At 50.2% G+C, this 19794-nt stretch overlaps 1 protein-coding gene across 3 annotated transcripts in view; it reads left to right on the forward strand.

Annotated features, from left to right (window-relative positions):
- The window catches only part of Hlcs (holocarboxylase synthetase), a 176208-nt gene that overhangs the window by 22720 nt on the left and 133694 nt on the right, over positions 1–19794 (forward strand). For 2 of the 3 annotated variants that reach the window (XM_037209628.1, XM_028879971.2), the window contains 3 exons: positions 4224–4386; positions 4605–5536; positions 9733–9915. In XM_037209628.1, the coding sequence (XP_037065523.1) occupies positions 4335–4386; positions 4605–5536; positions 9733–9915 (1167 nt within the window). In that variant the 5' untranslated portion in view covers positions 4224–4334. The remainder of the gene's footprint in view (positions 1–4223; positions 4387–4604; positions 5537–9732; positions 9916–19794) is intronic. The other variant, XM_037209627.1, reaches the window with a different exon arrangement.

Here is a 19794-nt window from a genome sequence, read left to right on the forward strand (position 1 = left end):
GAGAGAAGGCTCTGTGTTGAACTCTTGATCTCTTTGGCACAGTACTGAAGCTGGGTTCCCAGCACCTACACAGGGCAGCTCTCAGTCATCTTGAAATGCAGCTCCACGGAGATCTGACGCCCTCTTCTGGTGTCTGAAGGCAGCAGCGTGCATGTGTGCATATACACACAGACACATATATAAAAATAAAATAAAGCCAGGCGGTGGTGGTGCATGCCTTTAATCCCAGCACTTGGCGGGCAGAGACAGGCGGATCTCTGTGAGTTTGAAGTCAGCCTGGGCTACAGAGTGAGTTCCAGGAAAGGCGCAAAGCTACATAGAGAGATCCTGTCTTGAAAAAACAAACAAAAAATAATAATAATAAAAAAATGAAAAAATAAATGTTTTAGAAAAGTTGCTGTGTAATTTACATGTCATAAGACTTCTCTTCTAATGTATACAATTCAGTTAAGTAGTTCCTGATGTCGTCCCAGCAGCATTCTACAGTTCTCACCCTTCCCACCTCAGAAAGAAACTGTCCCTGCCAGCAGTCACCGTCCACTCATCCACTGCCATCACTAATCGACGTTCTCACTATGGAGAGTTCGCCTAATTTGCTACATTAGTAGGATCATTTATGACCTTTAGTTATTGGTATCTGTGCTGGCTAGTTTTTATGTCAACTTGACACAAGCTGGAGTCATCTGAGAGGAGGGACCCTCAACTGAGAACATTTCTCCATAAGATCAAGCTGCAGGCAAGTCTGTCGGGCATTTTCTTAGTGATTGGTGGGGGAGGGCTAAGCCCATTGTGGGTGCTGCCATCCCTGGGCTGGTGGTCCTGGGTTTTATAAAAAGCAGGCTGAGCAAGCCACAGGGAGCAAGCTAGTAAGCAGCAGCCCTCCATGGCCTCTGCATCAGCTCCTGCCTCCAGGGTCCTGTCCTGTTTGAGTTCCTGTCCTGACTGCCTTCCATGATGAGCTGTGATATGGAAGGGTCAGCCAAGTAAAGCCTTTCGTCCTCAGCTTGGCTTTGGTCGTGGTGTTTGGTCACAGCAATGGAAACCCCAACTGAGACAGCATCTTTTAAGATATTCATGATTCACCCGTGTTGTAATGTATTAGTACTCAACTCTTTTTTTTTTTTTTTTTGGTTTTTGTTTTTCGAGACAGGGTTTCTCTGTGTAGCTTTGCGCCTTTCCTGGAGCTCACTTGGTAGCCCAGGCTGGCCTCGAACTCACAGAGATCCGCCTGGCTCTGCCTTTCGAGTGCTGGGATTAAAGGCGTGTGCCACCACCGCCCGGCCTCAACTCTTTTTTAACGAATGCTTCCTAGTCCATTATGGATGTACATTTTATTCAGTCGTCTATTACAGGATATTTGGGTTATTTTTGGTTTAAGGGATTAGGTATAGTACTGTGAGCATTTATGCACAGGGTGAATGTGTACATGGCATTTGTTTTTAATTCTCTTTGGTACATACTCAATTGGAATTGTAACTCAATATTTAGCTTTTTGAAGAACCCTCAGATTCTCTCCTGAAGATGCTGAACCATTTTGTATCTCTGTCAGCAATCTCTCTCTCTCTCTCTCTCTCTCTCTCTCTCTCTCTCTCTCTCTCTCTCTCTCTCTCTCTCTCTCGACCTGAGGACTGAACCCAGGACCTTGCTAGGCAAGTGCTCTACCACTGAGCTAGACCCCCAACCCCAGCAATCTGTTCTCATTCCAATTTCCTTTTTAAAATTTTACTTTATTACATTTATTCTCTGTGTGTGTGTACGTGTGTGTGAGTGTACAAATGTGCCGTGGAGCACACACAGGTGGGGGTCAGAGGTCATTGGTTCTCTCTGTCCACATGTGAGTCCTGGGGATTGAACTCAGATCACCGGGGTTGGTGGCAAGTGCCTTAACTGCTACGCCCTCCTGCTGGCTCTGGATTTACAATTCCCTCTTCCTCCCCGTTCTTGCCTGTATTCTGATGCTAGCCAGCTCCAGGGTACAGAGGTGATCTTCCCTTGCGGTTTGGTTTGCATTTACTTTGTTCCTTGACCATTTGCATATTGTATTTTTTGAGAAAAAATGTATTCAAATTCCACTTTGTTCACTTTGAAAGTACATTGTTTACTTTCTCACCGTGGGTTGTAGGAGTTGGGTGTATGATTTGTAAATATCCCCCGTCTCTGTGTGTTTCCTTTTCACTCTCTTGATCAGTGTGCTCCGTTGATTGTGAGTGCGAAAAAGCATTGTGTTGATGTAAACTTGGTACTTCCATTTATCTTTTAAAAAAATAATTTATTTTAATTTTATTTTATGTGCATTGATGTGAAGGTCCCCAGGAACTGGAGTTACAGACATTTGTGAGCGGCCATGTGGGTGCTGGGAATTGAACTCAGGACCTCTGGAAGAACAGCCAGTGCTCTTAACCACTGAGCCATCTCTCTAGCCTCTTTATTTTTTTTCTTAAGTTGCCTAGACTTCTAATGTCATATCTGAGAAACTGTCATTTGATCCTGGCTTCTGACAGTTTGCACTGTTTTCTTCTTTCAAGTTGAGGTCTTTGCCCCAGTTTGGGTAATGGTCTGAGACGGGGATCCATTGTCAGTCTTCTGTGTTTGAATTCCTGGTTATTTCAGCAGTGTATTCTTTTTTTTTTTTTTTTTTAAAAAGATTTATTTTTTTTTATACAGTGTTCTGCCTGCGTGTCAGATCTCATTACAGATGGTTGTGAGCCAACATGTGGTTGCTGGGAATTGAACTCGGGACCTCTGGAAGAACAGCCAGTGCTCTTAACCTCTGAGCCATCTCTCCAGTCCCAGCAGTGTATTCTTTTTGTGATTTTCCAGTAGGAAATTTATTCTAAAATCTTATCCCTTCAACGTAGAAATTGGAATTCAGAATTCTGTACCTCTGACTTTACTTTGGACTTTAGCCTAAGCTTTATTCCTTTTATAAATTATTATTATTGGTTTTATTACATTTTTTTATGTGTGTGTGATTCAGACCAGAAGAGGGGTTGTACCCGCGGGTGCTGGGAACTGAACTCAGGTCCTTAGGAACAGCGGGCAGTGCCCCTGGGGTGACTCTCCAGCCTCCTGCAGCATTATTCACTCTTTAATCTCATTGCCCCACAGACCTGAGGTGATGCCATCGTTTTCCTACTTTACAAAGAGGGCTTGAGAGGGACAGACTCTTGCACAGGGCCAGGGAGGCATGAGTGGAGCTGGAGACTTCCGGAGTCCCTCGGCTGAACTGGGAATCCTCAGAGACTGTGTTGGCTCCTTTGTGAAACTCTTTGGCAAAGAAGCCGGAAGGCGGTTTCCTCGCCTCACGTGTCTCGCGCCCTCTAGTGGTGGGATGGTGAACTGTCGGTGCTGACTCCGGTCACTGTGTTTGACAGTTTGCATTCCTGGAATGCAGCAGGAGGGCGCTGCCCTCTGGGAGTGGGGGGACTGATGTGCTCTCAGGGGGATCTTTGCAGCTGGCCCCTGGCTGGACTTGAACATGGCTGGTGGGCAGGTTTCCTTCTCACATTGCAGGGTGTTCAGGAGACTCCTGTCCTGTGCCCGTCACAAAAGGGCAGTTAGGTTTCATGTCCGCACAATGTCCCTTTCTCCCCCAGTGCCCTAAAGCAGCTGAGACTTGGGTCACCTTCGTTTACTCCCAAGTCACACTTATTTTTATTTTACTTTTTACGTTTAATCTTACGTGTGTGGGTGTTTTACTCTCGTGTGTCTGTGCCCACGTGGTACCCATGGAGGCACACGAAGGCAGTAGATTCCCTGGAACTGGAGTTACAGAGAGCTGGGCCACCACGTGAGTGCGGGGAACCGAACCCAGGCCCTCTGGAAGAGCAGCCAGTGCTCTTAACCATGGAACCATCTCCTAGTTCTCTTCTTTGATTTTTGAGGACGTGGCTTATGTTGTCTTTGAACTTGAGACCCTCAGCCTCCTAGGTGCCCGTTGTGTGAGAGGCCTGTATCACCACATCTGGCACCACATCTGGCACAAGTCCAGTTACATTAAATGACAGCTGTGGTTAGTGCTTTGTAATCAATCACATCGGGATGAGGATGCCTGAGCCCAAGCCTCTGCTCTTGATCAAAGGTGCTATCTAGTAACTTGCTGGATGCGGCCTATCTGCCTGTAACATGGTGCCCAGGAGCCGGAGGGTAAAGTGTTGTGTCTGGTCACTGTAGATCTGAAAAGTTCCAGCTTCTCTTTTCTCCCTCGCCTGCTCTGTCCTCAGGTTGTAAGATGGTCGGACTGTTGTTTGCCGTTAGCTTGCCGACCCGGGGATCCCTACCAATTAATTGCTAAAGCAAGCGTTGACGACTTCAGCAAGCTCGGGGTTGCGTTTATGGAGGAGAGGCTGCAGATGGACAATGGACTCATAGCCCAGAAGATTGTCTGTAAGTGACTTTAGGACGTTTGCACGGGTGTCCCCGTGGTTCCTCAGAGGGCTGTCGCGACTTCCCAGCGCCACGACTTAGTTTACTTTCCGTTTCAGCCGACAGGTTTGATCTCCACCGTCACGCACGTGGGGTTGGGGCGGACAGGAGGCACGCTGTCGTCTGTGGGGTTGCTGATCAGCAGAGTTGACTAATGATCTCTCCCACCCCTGCTCTAGCAGTTCACTTAAAGGACCCCGCGCTGAAGGAAGTCGACGAGGCCTCCACCAAGCAAGTCCAAGCCCTGCCGCTGAACCCAGAACCTTCCCTCGAGGCCGAGCCTGTGCAGGGCATCATGGAGCATGCTGGCCAAGGTGACGCGAGGGTTGGTGAAGACCCTTCCCTTCGGAGGAGGGGCTGTGCCTCTGAGTGCGAGCCTGCCGCGGATGGCGACCCGGGGCAGAGCTCCGCTGAGCACTATCAGCTCCACCTGTCCAGCTGCCACGAGTGCTTGGAACTCGAGAACAGTACCATCGAGTCAGTGAGGTTTGCATCTGCAGAGGACATTCCAGAACTTCCCTATGATCACAGCAGCGGTGTGGAGGGTGCTGCGGATGAACTCTGCCCTGAAAGGGGAGGGAGGAGAGTCAACGTTTCGGGAAAGGCACCCAATATCTTGCTGTATGTGGGCCCCAGTTCCGAGGAAGCCCTGGGCCGGCTCCAGCAGGTGCGGTCTGTCCTGAGCGACTGTGTGGACACGGACAGCTACACTCTCTACCATCTGCTGGAAGACAGTGCCCTCAGGGACCCATGGCCAGACAACTGTCTGCTCTTGGTTATTGCCACCAGGGAACCCATCCCTGAAGACATACACCAGAAGTTCATGGCCTATCTCTCTCAGGGGGGGAAGGTGCTGGGCCTGTCTTCCTCTTTCACGTTTGGTGGATTTCAGGTGACAAGCAGGGACATGCTACGGAACACAGCCCAGAACTTGGTTTTCTCAAAGGCTGATGGGAGTGAGGTACGGCTCAGTGTCCTGAGCAGCGGCTATGTTTATGAGGAAGGCCTCCACCCAGGCAAACTCCAGGGCCACCTAGAGAATCCGGACAAGGACAGGATGATTGTGCACGTGCCTTTTGGAAGCCGAGGAGGGGAGGCCGTTCTCTGCCAGGTATGGGGTGGTGTTGATATGATACGATGTTTTAGGGTGTTTGGTACAGAAGGTGCTCTTTAAGGCTTGACGCCGACAAGTCCAGCTGGGAACAGCAGCTCAGCAGTGAAGTATGCGCCTTAAAATTGTGCACGAGGACCCGAGTCTGATTCCCCGGAACCCACAGGAAAGAGCCAGGCATGGTGGTGTGTGTCTGTAATCCACGTGCTGGGGAGGTGGAGACAGGTGGATCCTGGGGCTTGGGGACAGTCCCTATTCCTTCTGTGGTCGGTGGGTGGGCAGCACTGAGGGAAAGCAGCTGAGATCATCCTGCGACCTCCACCCTTAAGCTTATGTGTTCTTGTGTACGTGCACAGACCCAGACACCACACACACAGACCCACACATACACACACACACCACATCACACACACACCACATATACACTACACACACACCACACACACACCACATCACATACATATTACACACACACCACACACACACCACATCACACACACACCACATACATACTACACACACACATCACACATACATATTACACGCGCACACCACACACACACATACACATATACACATACACCCCACATCTCATCACACACACACACACACACACACACACACTCCATACCCTCCCCCCCCAGACACAGGCACTCACAAATTCAATGCCAGTGGTTAGTTGTTCTCTTGGCTGAGTTCTGCTGTGTGTGGAAGTTTCTGGTGTGAGGCAGGCTTAGCAGAGGGCTCTGGTGAATACCCCGATCAACCAAATTGCATGTGATTGAGGAACTAAGGCAGGTGGCAAGGTTAGCCAAGCCTTCAGGTTAACCAAGGACGAGCCAGAAAGTTCTTCCTCATTTTAATCATTATTGGTAGCTGTCTTCCTAAAATATGATTTATTTCTTGCCTCAAAGCACATCCTGGTTAATGTCATCAAGTTCTTGTTTAATTCGAGAGGTCCAGAGGGTAGGAGGGACTCCAGAACGGCACCTGTCACGTTAAATGATGCTCTTGGTCATGTGCATGCTTTGTGTTGGACAGATCTTCACAGTCTCTGATCTTTCCTTATGACTTGTTAACATTTAAAACCCGAATACTTAGGGCTTGAGAGATGGCTCAGTGGTTAAGAGCACTGGCTGCTCTTCCACAGGTCCCAGGTTCAATTCCCAGCACCCGCATGGCAGCTCACAGCTGTCTGTAACTCCAGTTCCGGGAGATTAGCCTTGTCTTCTGGTCTCCACGGGCACTGCGTGCACAAATACAGACCCACAAATATTCATACAGACGTAACAAATCTCTGTGTGTTCTGCCTCTGTCTCTCTGTGGTATGCACATGTCATGGTTCTTGTGTGGTGACCAGTGGACATGGTCCTTGCTTCTACCTTGTGTGACAGATTCTCTTGTTCCTTCCTGTGTTTGCCAGGCTGTCTGGGCCACAGGCTTCCAGGGATGGTCCCGTCTCTGTCTCTCTATAGGAGTGGGGATCAGAGAGGCTGACTCCGGCTTTATGTGGGTTCCAAACGCAGGTCTTGACACTTACATGGCCAGCACGCGCCCCAGCTCCCCAACTCTCCTTTCTTTGTGCTGGAGCCCATTGTTTGTTAAGCTGATGCTCAGGCAGAAATGCTCAAAAGGCACTGGTTCAGACGTTCACACAGAGTCAGCAGGTTTCCTGTGAGGCTGCGGACCACATGGCTTAGTTAAATGCTCTCTTCTCTTCCCCTGTGCAAATATGGTCACTATAGTAACCACGCATTCTCAAAAAATCCGCTTGAAAACCCCACTTCCTGGAGCCATATTTCAGTTTTGAAGAGGTTTTTTTTCTGTACACAGACTTGCACTAGAAAATTGATTCGGCACGTCGCAACCCATTTCTCTGAGTTCACGGCCCATCTGTCTGCTGCGCCATTTAAGTCGACCCCAATACTATCATAAAATTCGATACTGTAGTGTGTTACCATAGGAAGGAAAAAAAAAGGGGGCAATATGATGCAGGTTCATAAATCAGAGTCAGGGGATTAGAATGTCGCTTTGGGTTCTAAATGACTTCCAGTCTCCTGTGTGGCAGGGTCACCGTTTCCTCCTCCGGCCCCGCTGCTGTCCTGCCTCACTGGAACCAACCAGTGACTGCCATCACCGGCCGCAGCCCAGTCTCCTCGTCCTCTGCTCCGTGTCATGGCCTCCCTCTCTGTAGTAAATCTAGTAATGATGGGACCCGGGAAGAGAAGGCCAGGGCAGCGCACAGCTGCCCACCGGGTGGGGCCGTCCCAGCCCAGTGAGCTGCTGGCTTCCCTTTGCACTCCCCGTAATGAGGAGAGGGGCTGGTGGTGCGCACACCCACCATGAGGGGAGATGTTAAACCAAGAGCTAAGGCGGACACTCGATTATCCAGTGGATCCAGGTGTTGGCACGAAGTTGCCCAAGTACAGCTTGAAATTGGATTTGCAGAGATCTCATTTGCTTATCCGGCTTAGCCGAGGGAAGACGCTTCATAGCAGAGTTTCTCCGCTGCGGCCCCATGAACGTTTTGGGCCAGGTCAGTCTTTGTGGTGAGGTGTGGTCCGTGTGGATGACAGGCATTTAGCAGCCTTCCTGGTCTCTGCCCACTGGACGCCAGCCACCCGTCTCTGCATTTGTCGCCAGAGACATTTTTACGTAAGGCTCTCGGTCCCGTTGAGAAGCCTTGGCTTAGAAGGGGCCAGGTCAAGGGTGTAGACCGGTCAGCGTTGCCAGCCAGTGGCTGCGACTTGTGTCAGGGTTGCAGGTCCACGTCCACAGACAGCATCAGGTGTGCTGTTCGGCCTCTCCTCAGTTGAAAGGGCAGCACCCAGGCTCTCGTGCATGCCAAGCAAGCATTGCCCTCTGAGCTGCCTCCACAGCCCAGCGAGTGAAGCATTTCCCCAGCTTTAACGGCGGCGGCCTCCTTGGGCCTGGGGGCCTGCTGCAGCTTGATGGAAGCCCTTCCCCTGTGCACCCTCCTCCTGCGTGCACCCTCCTCGTGTGCAAACCAGCTTGCACACTTCCCTCACTAGTTCCCGTGTCCTTACCATCCAGTGCGACTGCGTGCACTCAGCCTTGCTCTTCGCTCGCTCCTTGAGCTCCTGGAGGGACGTAACTGGTGCTCGTTTTATTGGTGCCACCTGAATAGGTTAGCCCAGAGGGCAGCCATGTGCTCCGAGGGGTGAAGCGGGCCATTGACTAGGATTGGACCCTCACAGGGCGCCCCTTTCTTCTCTGTCCCTCTGTCTGGGGGACGGGCCCACCTGTGGTCAACTGTCCTCCAGCTGTTCAGATTGGCCCCAGAGTTCAGCATTTGCCCCGTTTTGGACGATGTGTTTGCTCTGGTCACAGCTTCGGTGAGGATTGAGTGGTGGCTCCATGCTGTTGTAGCCTTGCAGTGTTCCGGTTGGAAAATCAGTAGAGAGAACCAAAATAAAACTGGGCATGGGGTGCCTTGCTATTGCCGAATGTTCCGGCACCTGTAGACTCCGACACGCAGTTAAAATCCGCTTTCACGGGAGCTAGAAGTTCCAGTGTGGTCCTTCATCCTGCCAGGGATGCTGTTGGAGATTTGTTTGTGTGTTTATAATCTTCGTGTGGCTTCCAGGGTGCATCCTAAATATCTTAAATCACACTTTAACACCTGGACCGCATGTAGGAAGAGCTCAGTTTTAGAATCCAGTCAGGTGCAGGGGGCGTCAGGCAGGCCTCTCTGTTGTCTGGGAAGTCCACTCTATCCCCCCAGAGTCCTGAAAACAGTCTCGGCATGAAGAATATGCTTCTCTCCTCTGCTGACTGCAAGGCAGAGTGGAAGTTTTCAGCCTGACCCATCGTGCCTCCCTAGGTTCGGTGACGTGATCGGTTGGATTCTCAGCATAATTATGTTTCCAAATGTCTTAGTCCAGGTGGAGTGATTTTCCCAAGGACCTGCGGTTGATTGAGGATGAAAGTCAGGTCCTGGAAAGAATCCGTGACCACCCAGGGGTGGGTTCCACTGTGCCTTTGGAGCCGGGAAGCCATGATTTTAAGAGGCTCACTCTAATCCTCGTGTTCTTGTTTCTTGGTGTCCCCCTCCGGATGGTCGGGCTCAGAGCCGCTGGGAGAAGAGTCGTGCTCAGATTTTCATCAGACCTGGTGCAGAAGCCGCTTCCCTGACGCGGGTGTCCACAGTTTACCTGTGGTTGTCTTTTCCTCAGGTGTACCTGGAGCTCCCTCCAAGCGCTTCAGTGGTGCAAACCCAAGAAGACTTTAACGTGCTGAAGTCCAGCAACATGAGAAGGCATGAAGTCCTCAAGGAGATCCTGACCACCCTCGGCCTAAGCTGTGATGTCCGGCAGGTTCCCGCCTTAACGCCGCTGTACTTGCTGCTGGCCACCGAGGTGAGTGTGGGCTCAGTGGGAACTCTCGTGCTTCCGGTGGTCTCACCTCCAAACCGTGACTCCTTAATGTCGGGACCATTTTCTGCCTTGATTTCTATTTTGACTTTGGGTTTGGAAACCATAATAATAGTATGCCAGTATCTTTAATATTATTCATTTGGATGTATAGTGTGTGTGTGTGTGTGTGTAAGGAAAGTAGAAGTGACTGTGGAGTTAGGAGGTGTGAAGTCTGGTTTGTGGTCCTTTTATAGGGAAGTGGAGCTATTATTGTTTATTTTTGCTCTTTTGGGGGGCCTGCCACCCAGTCCCAATTAAAATCACAGAGGCTTTTTCTTTTTCTTTTTTTTTTTTAAGATTTATTTATTTATTATGTATACAGAAGAGGGCGCCAGATCTCATTACAGATGGTTGTGAGCCACCATGTGGTTGCTGGGAATTGAACTCAGGACCTCTGGAAGAGCAGTCAGTGCTCTTAACCTCTGAGCCATCTCTCCAGCCCGGCTTTTTCTTAATTATGAATGCCTGGCTTTAGCTTGGCTTGTTTCTAGCCAGCTTTCCTTAACTTATCCCATCTACCTTTTGCCTCTGGGCTTTTCCCGTTCTCTTACTTCTGTATCTTACTCTTACCCCGTGGCCTGCCGTGTAGCTGGGTGGCTGGCCCCTGGAGTCCTCCTCCTTCTCTGGCTACCTCTTTGATCTCTCTTCCCAGTTTTCTCCTCCTATTTATTCTCTCTTCCTGCCAGCCCTGCCTATCCTTTCTCCTACCTTGCTATTGGTCATTTAGGTGCTTTATTAGACCATCAGGTGTTTTAGACAGGCACAGTATCACAGCTTCACAGAGTTAAACAAATGCAACATAAACAAAAGTAACACACCTTAGAATAATGTCCTACTACATGGAGCTCCTCTGTCTCACCTGTCGAAAGTGTAGATGCTGCTCCACACCAGTGCTTCTGTGTCTGTGGACGCAGCCAACTGTAGATTTGATATTTGAAAGAAATGTCACGATCCCGTGCTGGGCCAGGAGGATGGCTCCCTGCGTAAAGAGCAAGTGTGAGGACCTGAGTTGGAGTTCCCAAGAGCCTGTGTGCAGCTGGGTGGGTGGTGTGCTCCTGTGTGCCATGAGCAGAGGTGGGGGGGACTCCCGAAGCTCCTAGGCCAGCGAGCCTGGCCTGCATGGAGATAAATGGGAGAGCCCCTGTCTCCAGCACGGTGGGTGGGGAGGGCTGAAGAGGAACACCCAAGGCTGTCCTCTGACTTCCACGTGTGTGCCGTCGCGCTGCTCACCCTTTCTTGTATGAACACACACAGACATATTCATACATGGCACCTCATACACATACAGCATACACATACACACACAGCCGCACAAACACATCACACACACGTATACAGCTAACACCGGTCCTGCCCGCCTGCAGACTTCTTCCTGACGTTACCTGAACAATACGCAGTGCAGTGTAACAACTCTTCACAGCGTTGGCAACGTCTCAGGTGCTTCAAGTCTTCTGGAGGATGCGCACAGGCCACCGGCAGATGCGGTGCCGCTCTGTGTGACGGAGACTCTGGCGTCTGGTGTCTGTGGGAGGGAGCACAGGAATCAGCCCCCCGTGCCTGCTGATGGGTAACTGTTTTGGAATCTGCAGTCGGCCGGGAGCAAAAGCAGTTGTTCTGATCGGGGGGTTTTCTCAGCAAGCCTTGGAGGGGGGAGATCACAGCCTCTGTGTGCCGTGTGCCCATGTCCGCTTTCTTGTGGCAAGAAGGCTTTGCGTTTCGTGTCTGTCTTTCACATCTGAAAGTAAAAATGGAAATGTTGGGAATGTGTTTGGGAGTCTGCCTCATGCCTGCACTCACTGCTGGACCATGAAGGATACCGGGTTTTGGGCAGGCTGCCAGGTTCTCCAGGTGTGTGTTCTTACTAATCCCTTCACGGTGACACGCTGTCGGTTTCTTATTCTCTGTGACACATGGTTTTGTGGGGCTCTTCCTGATGTCAGCCACCAACAGGCCAGTCTGTGGCGTTAGTGATGTCAACACACAGGAGAGCTGTGTGGTCAGGGGCTCCATGCCCCAAACCCACCTGTTCCACTGTGAGGCGGGGAGGGGCCTCTCTCACGGTGGCCTCTGTCCCCGGGCAGGCTTAGTTTGTGGAGGAGAGCAGAGTTTGTACCTGGTGTGGCTGCTGCATACCGGCTCACAGGAACAGATGCGGAGCCTGAAGATTGTGTGAGGGTGGAGGAGGAAGCATTTGGGAGAGTTGCGTGAACGCCGCACAGTTTACATGATAACGCAGTGGTGACTGGGTTGTTGAGAGGTTGAATGGGCTGGAAAACAGGTGTGCTTAACAAGTTCCCGGTGCCTCCTCTAAGAAGACTGAGGGTAGTGCTTTTAATTAAAAAATTAACGTCAACACAGGATGGTCTTTCACATTAAAAAAAATTCTTTTATTACATTTTCATTACCTAATTTCTAGCTAGTTTATTTATTGATTTCGGACAAGTTTTCGCTATCCCACACTGGCCTGGAACACACTACGCAACAGAGGCCACCCTTAAACTTGCCGTGATCCCCCTGCCTCAGCATCCTGAGTGCTGGCATCACAGATAGGTGCCACCAAGCCAAGCTCTACAGTTTGCACTGTTTCTGATGTGCATGCCTGGGCGTTAGTCACGTGACTTCCGTCTGTGCCTTCATCTCAGGACGTCCCACACCAGCTCCTTTCACTGTTTTCTCTTCCGTTCACCGGGCAAAACTCATCGCTGACTTACGGCATAAAAACACCAGTAAGGCCAGTTCTCGGAGCTTCCGGCCCCCAGGACACACACGGTGGAGGAGGTGGCCAGGGCCGCGCAGGCTGGGGTTATTCTGCCTTTAGTGGAGTGCGACTGAGCCTCTTAGGCCGTTTCTGTACTTCCCTTCCAGAACATCGAGGGTTGTAGCTGGAGATGAAGTCGAGTGTGAGTGTTGGAGGCTCCTAGCCCGGGGTCAGAGGGGCAGCGTCGAGTGGATTTCAAGTCCTGACTGTGGGTCGAGCCCAGGTTCTCTGGAAGAGCAGCCAGTGCTCGTAACTGCTGAGCCATCTCTCCAGCCTGGACGAACTCTTGATACACAAGCACTAGGTGGTCCAGAGTTGGCACCCCAGCCCGCATAAAAAGCTGGGCAGGTAGAGCAGCCCAGCCGGTGATTGCAGCCTGTGGGGAGTGGAGACAGGACCTCCCGGGCAGGCTGACTGGGAGACAGGCCAGATTGTCCAGCTCCAGGCTCAGCAAGAGACCCTGCCTTAGTAAATAAAGTGGCCAACAAACGAAGAGGACTTCTGATGTCTACCTCTGGCCTCTACACGTGCGCACACACATGCATGTTCTCGTTCACACATTGCATACACACCCAGTGAATTTGGCTCTTTAAAATGTCCCATGGCAGCCAGTGGCAGTGGGAGCTCCGGTGTATGTTCCCCTCTTTGGTAATTGACTGGAGAAACATTAATTTACCCACTCAGAAACCACGGGGATGAAATGCTTGAAAAGAGCGAAAGCCAATATTTGCTCTGTATACAGCACACAAGACCTCTCCCCAGTGAGGACCTGATTGCATACAGTCTTGGAAAGAAGAGTGTTCAGAAGCGCTCCCCTCTCATTCGGTCCCCGGTCCGGTCTTCCTGACGGACTTGGTGTCAGATCTCTGGACCGATTCTGCCTCCCAGCTGCTTGGTTCTGGCTGAGTTCTGTTGTATGTTAAGTGCACACACGCGTGGTCGTGGTGCGATTCCGTTGCTTGATGCTTCTCGACAATCTGGAGTGCCCTGAATATGCTATAGAGGTTGAGGTCAGAGGTCAGGCTTTTCTTTCCCAGTATTGATCAAGTATTGTGTTTTCTTGGATCAAAAGTTCTCCAAACAATTATAAGGAAAATGCATTTGAAAATAAAAACGGAATTAGACGGCCTTTCTGGGGCAGCCAGAAGATTCTTCATCCCAATGCTGAGGCTGAGACATTTTAAAACATCTCACCTCTGTGCAGTTGGCTCGACATAGAGACCAGAGGGGCTGTGGATGGGGTTGAGCTGTGTTTTGTTTTCCTTCCTGCATCTCTACCGAGATCTCACCGGCCCCACCTGGATTAAGTCACAGGAAGAGGACCTTGGCATTTCCCATCTTTTGGACCGCTGCCTGACGTGGGTTAGGGGTTTGTGCAGAGTTCAGTTTCCTGCTTCCTGTGAAGTGCCCTGCTCACGGGAATCCACGCTCTCACCACATGGTGTCGCTGCTGAGCTAGGCTGCCTCCTCTACAGCCCCTCTACCGGTATAAAGCAGTTCAGAAATCGAATGTATTCTCCCGATCTCAGTGTCACACAGTGTAATTTCGACGTTTTCTCTTATATTGGTGGCACTTTCTTTCGGGTCTGTAGAAATTATTTCAGTGCCGCAGTTCATAAAATTCATCCGTTCATTCAGCATTTATTCGGTACTAAGTCCTGTTCTAGCACGGGACGTGAATGAACAAAATAAATAGAGAAATTATCTAAATACCTTCACTGCGAGGCAGCTGTGTTTACTTAGTTTGGAGCCCCGACGCTGCTCTTGACGGCAAGAAGCACGGAAGATTTATGATCTCCGCCCCCTCCCCCCCACGGTTCTGTGTGATAGAAAGAGATGTATAAAGAACAGTGGACCCTCGGCGTTCATGACGAGTGTGCTCTGAGATGTCCCGCAGCCAGCATGGGACACACATACATTTATATATAACACACACACACACACACACCCCTATATAAACATACATACATGCACCTACATATACACGTACATATATATATATACATGCATACATACATATATACATACACATTCTGGTAGTTGGCTTAAGGTAATTTTAATAATGCTTTAAAGTTTTCAGATCGTCTCCGATGGATCTATGTTACTTTTATGATGAGCCAAACAGGCTATTAAAAACCAAAGAAAAAAGGCTGGGCGGTGGTGGCACACGTCTTTAATCCCAGCACTTGGGCGGCAGAGCCAGGCGGATCTCTGTGAGTTCGAGGCCAGCCTGGGCTACCAAGTGAGTTCCAGGAAAAGGCGCAAAGCTACACAGAGAAACTCTGTCTCGAAAAACCAAAAAAAAAGAAAGAAAAAAAAAAAAAGAAAAAACTAAGTCAGTGTGTGTCATAAGACTTTGGAAGCGTCCCACATGTACTTAGGACTTGAGTGTTTGGATCTTCTGTAGACACCGACACGTGGACATCTTTCTTAATTATTTAGAGCAGTGGTTCTGAACCTTTAGAGGTTCTCAATCTCTAGATAAGTAATTTCTTAATTATGTGGAGCAGGGCTTTGTGACCCACTTGGAGGTCGAGTGACCCTTTCACAGGGGTCACCTAAGACCATCGGAAAACACAGGCATTTGCATGATGGTTCATAGCAGTAGCAGAATTACAGTTATGAAGTAGCAATGAAATAATGTTACGATGGAGGGGTCCCCACAGTACGAGGAGCCGGATTAAAGGGTCGCAGCGTCAGGAAGGTTGAGAGCCGCGGCGTTAGAAGACGTAGTGTTGCCAGTGCATCGTCAGTGGAGTGTCACGTGACTGCCAGGCTTGTTAGCGGGCTCCAGCGATGGGGCGTGGGGGCCTCTCAGGCGCTTTCACCCGTGGGAGTGGAAGGTGTTGCTGGGGCTAGTCAGAATTAGTACCCTGCCCCTGCCGGGGGTGGTCCACAACCCTCCGGACTGCTTCTCTGTGAATAAACTCATACGTGGTGCCCACTACAGGGGACCAGGGAAGGGCCGGGCAGACGGACTGCATGGCTGATGGAGGGTATATTATGGGCTAGCATTACATGGTGGCCTCCATGTGAGTCTCCCATCCAGCGGAGGACAGGGAGTTGGCAGGAATTCAGTGTCACTGTGGGGTGTGATTGTGGGAGACACAGATTTTATAAGCAAAAGACAGAGAAGGAACCCGTTTCTGTGATGTTGTACAGGAAAAGTAAATATTTAATTTGGATAAAAATGTAATATTATTTAAAAGAAAAAAGCCAAACCCACCGTTCCTTTCCAGTGATAGCTGTCTTATTTCCATTTCCCCCAGTGCCTCTGTCTGAGGAAGGTGACGGGAAGAGGTGCCCTGTAGTCTGCAGGGCCAGCCCCCACCTCCCACCCCGCTGCACAGTCACCTGTCAGTGGAGGGTGCAGAAGAGGGCCGTCCCCTCCTCCAGCAAGGGCAGCTGCCATGCTCCCAGGAACCCAGGCTGCTTGCAGATCTGCCCCAGCCCAGCTTCCTGCTCAGATCTAGGGAGCACACGCCCATTTCCCCCCCAAGATGAAGAATCTTGGGATCTTTTAGGTGTGCATTGGGGCTGGGGGTAGTGATGTGTAGGCGACCTGGGAAGTAGACTCCAGCTAGACTCTGGGTGGGACTCCTTTGAGGGGGTGTCTGGTTACTCGGCCCTTGGGATCAAGATGTAACCATAACAAGAAGTGACAGCTGAGTTTGTTGTTAAAGTAACCGGGCAAAGTCACAGCGGCGTGTGTGTGTGTGTGTGTGTGTGTGTGTGTGTGTGTGATGCCGGCAGTGTGGGAGCTGTGTGTGTGTGTGTGTGTGTGTGTGCGATGCCCATGGTGTGGGAGCTGTGTGTGTGTGTGTGTGATGCCGACAGTGTGGGAATTGTGGCGTGAACAGTACATGCTTCAAGACAAAAATGGGTTATAATATTTCATTTTGATTCATCCTGAAATTATGTACCAAGAAAGTTTATTTCCTTCCTCAGAATCCAGCTATTGTTGGCAATTAGCTGTTGTTGGTCATAATAGTTTTTATATTTGTAGATGTGTCAAACAGCCCCTAGCATGGCCCCTCTGCCCAGGGCATCCTTTCTTGTAAATTCATTTTTGATTGTTCTCAGGTAAGGTGTTTAACATGGTGTTTTGATACCTAGCCATCCTGAAGTGGAAATTCTTTTCTGGTCTTGTTGCTTTATGAGGGAATGTAGACTGAGTCATTCCACATGGCCCTCACTTCTCCCCCCACCGTCCACTTTATTCAGCAAACATTGAAAGCCAGTGAGCGGGTGAGCTGGGCTGCGGCAGTTTGGGAGAGTCGATAACTTTTTATCTCACGCTTTTTGGTTAATTGAGACTTCTTACAGGCCTCATGATCTCATCTGGATCCCCAATAGGCAGGATGAGGTGTGCTTGTGCGTGTGTGTGTGTGTGTGTGTGTGTGTGTGTGCATGCGTGTGTGTGTGTGTGTGTGTGTGTGTGTGTATGTGTGTGTGTCTATCTGTGTTGGTCTGTGTCTTTCCTTGGGATGAGGGACCCAAGCTTTCATTTGCTTATTTACTTAGGTGGGAATCAAACCCAGGGCCTCTCCTCTGTGCTACTGAACTGTGTCCTCAGCCCGAAAGTCGGGTTCTTTCTTTTTAACATTTAAAACCAAAATTGTGTGCGTGTTGGGGGGAGTGTGTGCATGTGTGGATGCACTAGCCTGGGTGGCACGTGGGGAGGCCAGAACGGATGGTGACATCTTAGTCCAGTCACCTCTCTAAGTAATAATAATACAGTCTCCCTCTGAAGCTGGCGATCGCCGCGTCGGCTCGATGAGCTGACGGGCAAGGTCCATCCCCAGTATTAGAGAACTGGCTCATCACTGCACCCACCTTTTATGTGGGTGCCGGGGATTCCCACTGCCCTCGTGTTGTACAGCGCTGTACACTCCTCCGAGCCGCCTCAGCCCGTAAGCCAGGTGTGAGGAGCACAAAGTGCCTAGTGTTGTTGCTTTTAAAATTCTAATTCTTCATTAAAAAAAAAACCTGAAAACAAAAAAACTCTGCCTGCCATTATTTCTAGCATAGTTTTGACATGGAATCCGCCTACTGCCTTCGGCCTAGCTCTGGATCTTTAAGAGACAAAGTTACAGCATTTCTCTAAAATGCAGTTAAAGAAACACTTTTGGGAGATCCAAACCGGAGAGAAAGTCAGGGCCCAGGTGCAGCGAGCGGCCTGTGATGTGTGCGTCTGCTGCGGGCCGAGGCGGCGACTTTACAGAGCGCAAGCCCAGAGCAGCTGGCAGATTAAAGCCAAACGTTAAAAAGCTTTTACAGCTACGCACGTTTTCAAGGGGCTTTCATATACCTCTTTCTCTCCTTTCTTCTTTCTCCCTGCACCAAAACTGGGAATCTCTTTCTCTCTCTCGCTTTCTTGTTCGTTTTGACTGACTTCCTGTTATCAAATACAATACGCATGTAAAAGTGACATGATTCCTTTTGACACCGCAATGCAAAAGGCATAATACACGGGGTATTGTCCTCAGCCTCCTTTTTACAGGTTGTTTTTGTGAGGGGCCTTGGAGCTAGTGGGTGACCCGTCTTTGTGTATGAATCTTGTTCTTACACGTGTCTCCCGAAGCTGCCTGTGGGGTCCACACTGCCGGGCAGACACCCAGGCAGGGAGAAAATGCGTTTGGAGATGGAGACACCCGTGCCTGCCGTCGCTTTCCAGCCTTACCGAGTTTTGGTGTGATTTCAGTTTTTTCTGAGCTGTGTTTTTGGCCATGGGACCTGGAGGGGGCGGTGGGGCCCCCACACTGCTCCGGAGTCGCCCGCTCAGGGTTGCGCCGTGGCAGGGAGGCGCAGCTCTGTTCCCTTCGACTATTTATAGCCACCGTTTATGCAGTCACAGATTTGTGGATGGGAAGCAGGCTCATTTGGAATAAAAAATCCTCCACGAGCAAATGCTTTCTGTCTCCTACACCGGCTCCCTAATAGCTGCCATGTGTGAGCGGGTATGGATTATGGCCTCACCTCCTGGGAAGCCGACTGAAGCTGTCTCTAGTAAATTTGGCTCTCAGGTCCAACAAATACATCCCTGGGAATCAGGCCACTGGTTCTGGGTTGGGGGTACCGTCAGAGGGCCTTGTGATCAGGTGCAGAGGAGAGACCTGGATTCGAGGTGGCTGGTGGTGGGCACCTGTGGTAAATGGCAAGGCCTCCAAACCTGCTTCTCCTGGCCTGGCTCTACGGCATTCCATGTCAGTGCAGGGATGTGAGGGTCTGGGGCCTGATAGCCGCTTGACAGCTGTGTGCGTCAGAGCAGGGTAGGGTGAGGGGTAGGGGGTAGGTCGTATGTTCTTTCCGTTAATGCTAATAATTTAGGGACGTGGCTCTGAGCGTGGTGCTTGGTGTCTTGGACGAACATGGATGTAGGAATTTGAAAACGGGCAGGCCAGCATTGGAGCTGTGCCTGGTGGTGGGCTAGTCTCCACAGCTCTCCTCAGAGCAGGGAGGGTCAGGACGCCACAGTTTGACTTGTTCTCCTCAGGGTACCTTTCTCTGGCTCCATCAGGAGGGAACTCCGCCAGGGTTAGACTGTCTGTCTGTCTGTCCACCAGGGACTTTACAGTGATGAGAGAGCTGTGCACAGACCTTCAGTTTCTCAGTCCCGCTGCCGGGATCAGCGTGGGCTGGGCGCGCAGTGTTTTCGGACGGTTTCTAGCACCGTTCCCCAGGCTCCTGCTCAGGGACACCTTTCTTGACAGTTTCGTAAAAGTAGTTTCCTTTCTTAAAAGGTTTTCAGGCTCTGGTTTAGTAACGTCATCGGGGAAGAAGTATTAGAGCTTCCATCCACTTTAAATAGATACAATTTTAATATGTCAAGGAAAATGAGTAAAAGAGAGGAAATACTGCAGTTAGAGACCACAGTGCCATCTCTTATTGATCCTGAGAGGCAGTGTCCCGCATGAGACAGTTCTAGAGCTTAAGCCCCATTTTCTCACCCGAGAAACATGGCTTTAATAAGTGAGAACAGCCCAGCCTCTAGAAGATCTGTTCTAATTGGTATGTTCGTGGTGTTTAATTTCTTTATGTCAGCCATATGTATGTACATCTTT

Source organism: Peromyscus leucopus, chromosome 12 (genome assembly GCF_004664715.2).
Source record: "Peromyscus leucopus breed LL Stock chromosome 12, UCI_PerLeu_2.1, whole genome shotgun sequence".
In the NCBI taxonomy this organism is placed as follows: domain Eukaryota; kingdom Metazoa; phylum Chordata; class Mammalia; order Rodentia; family Cricetidae; genus Peromyscus; species Peromyscus leucopus.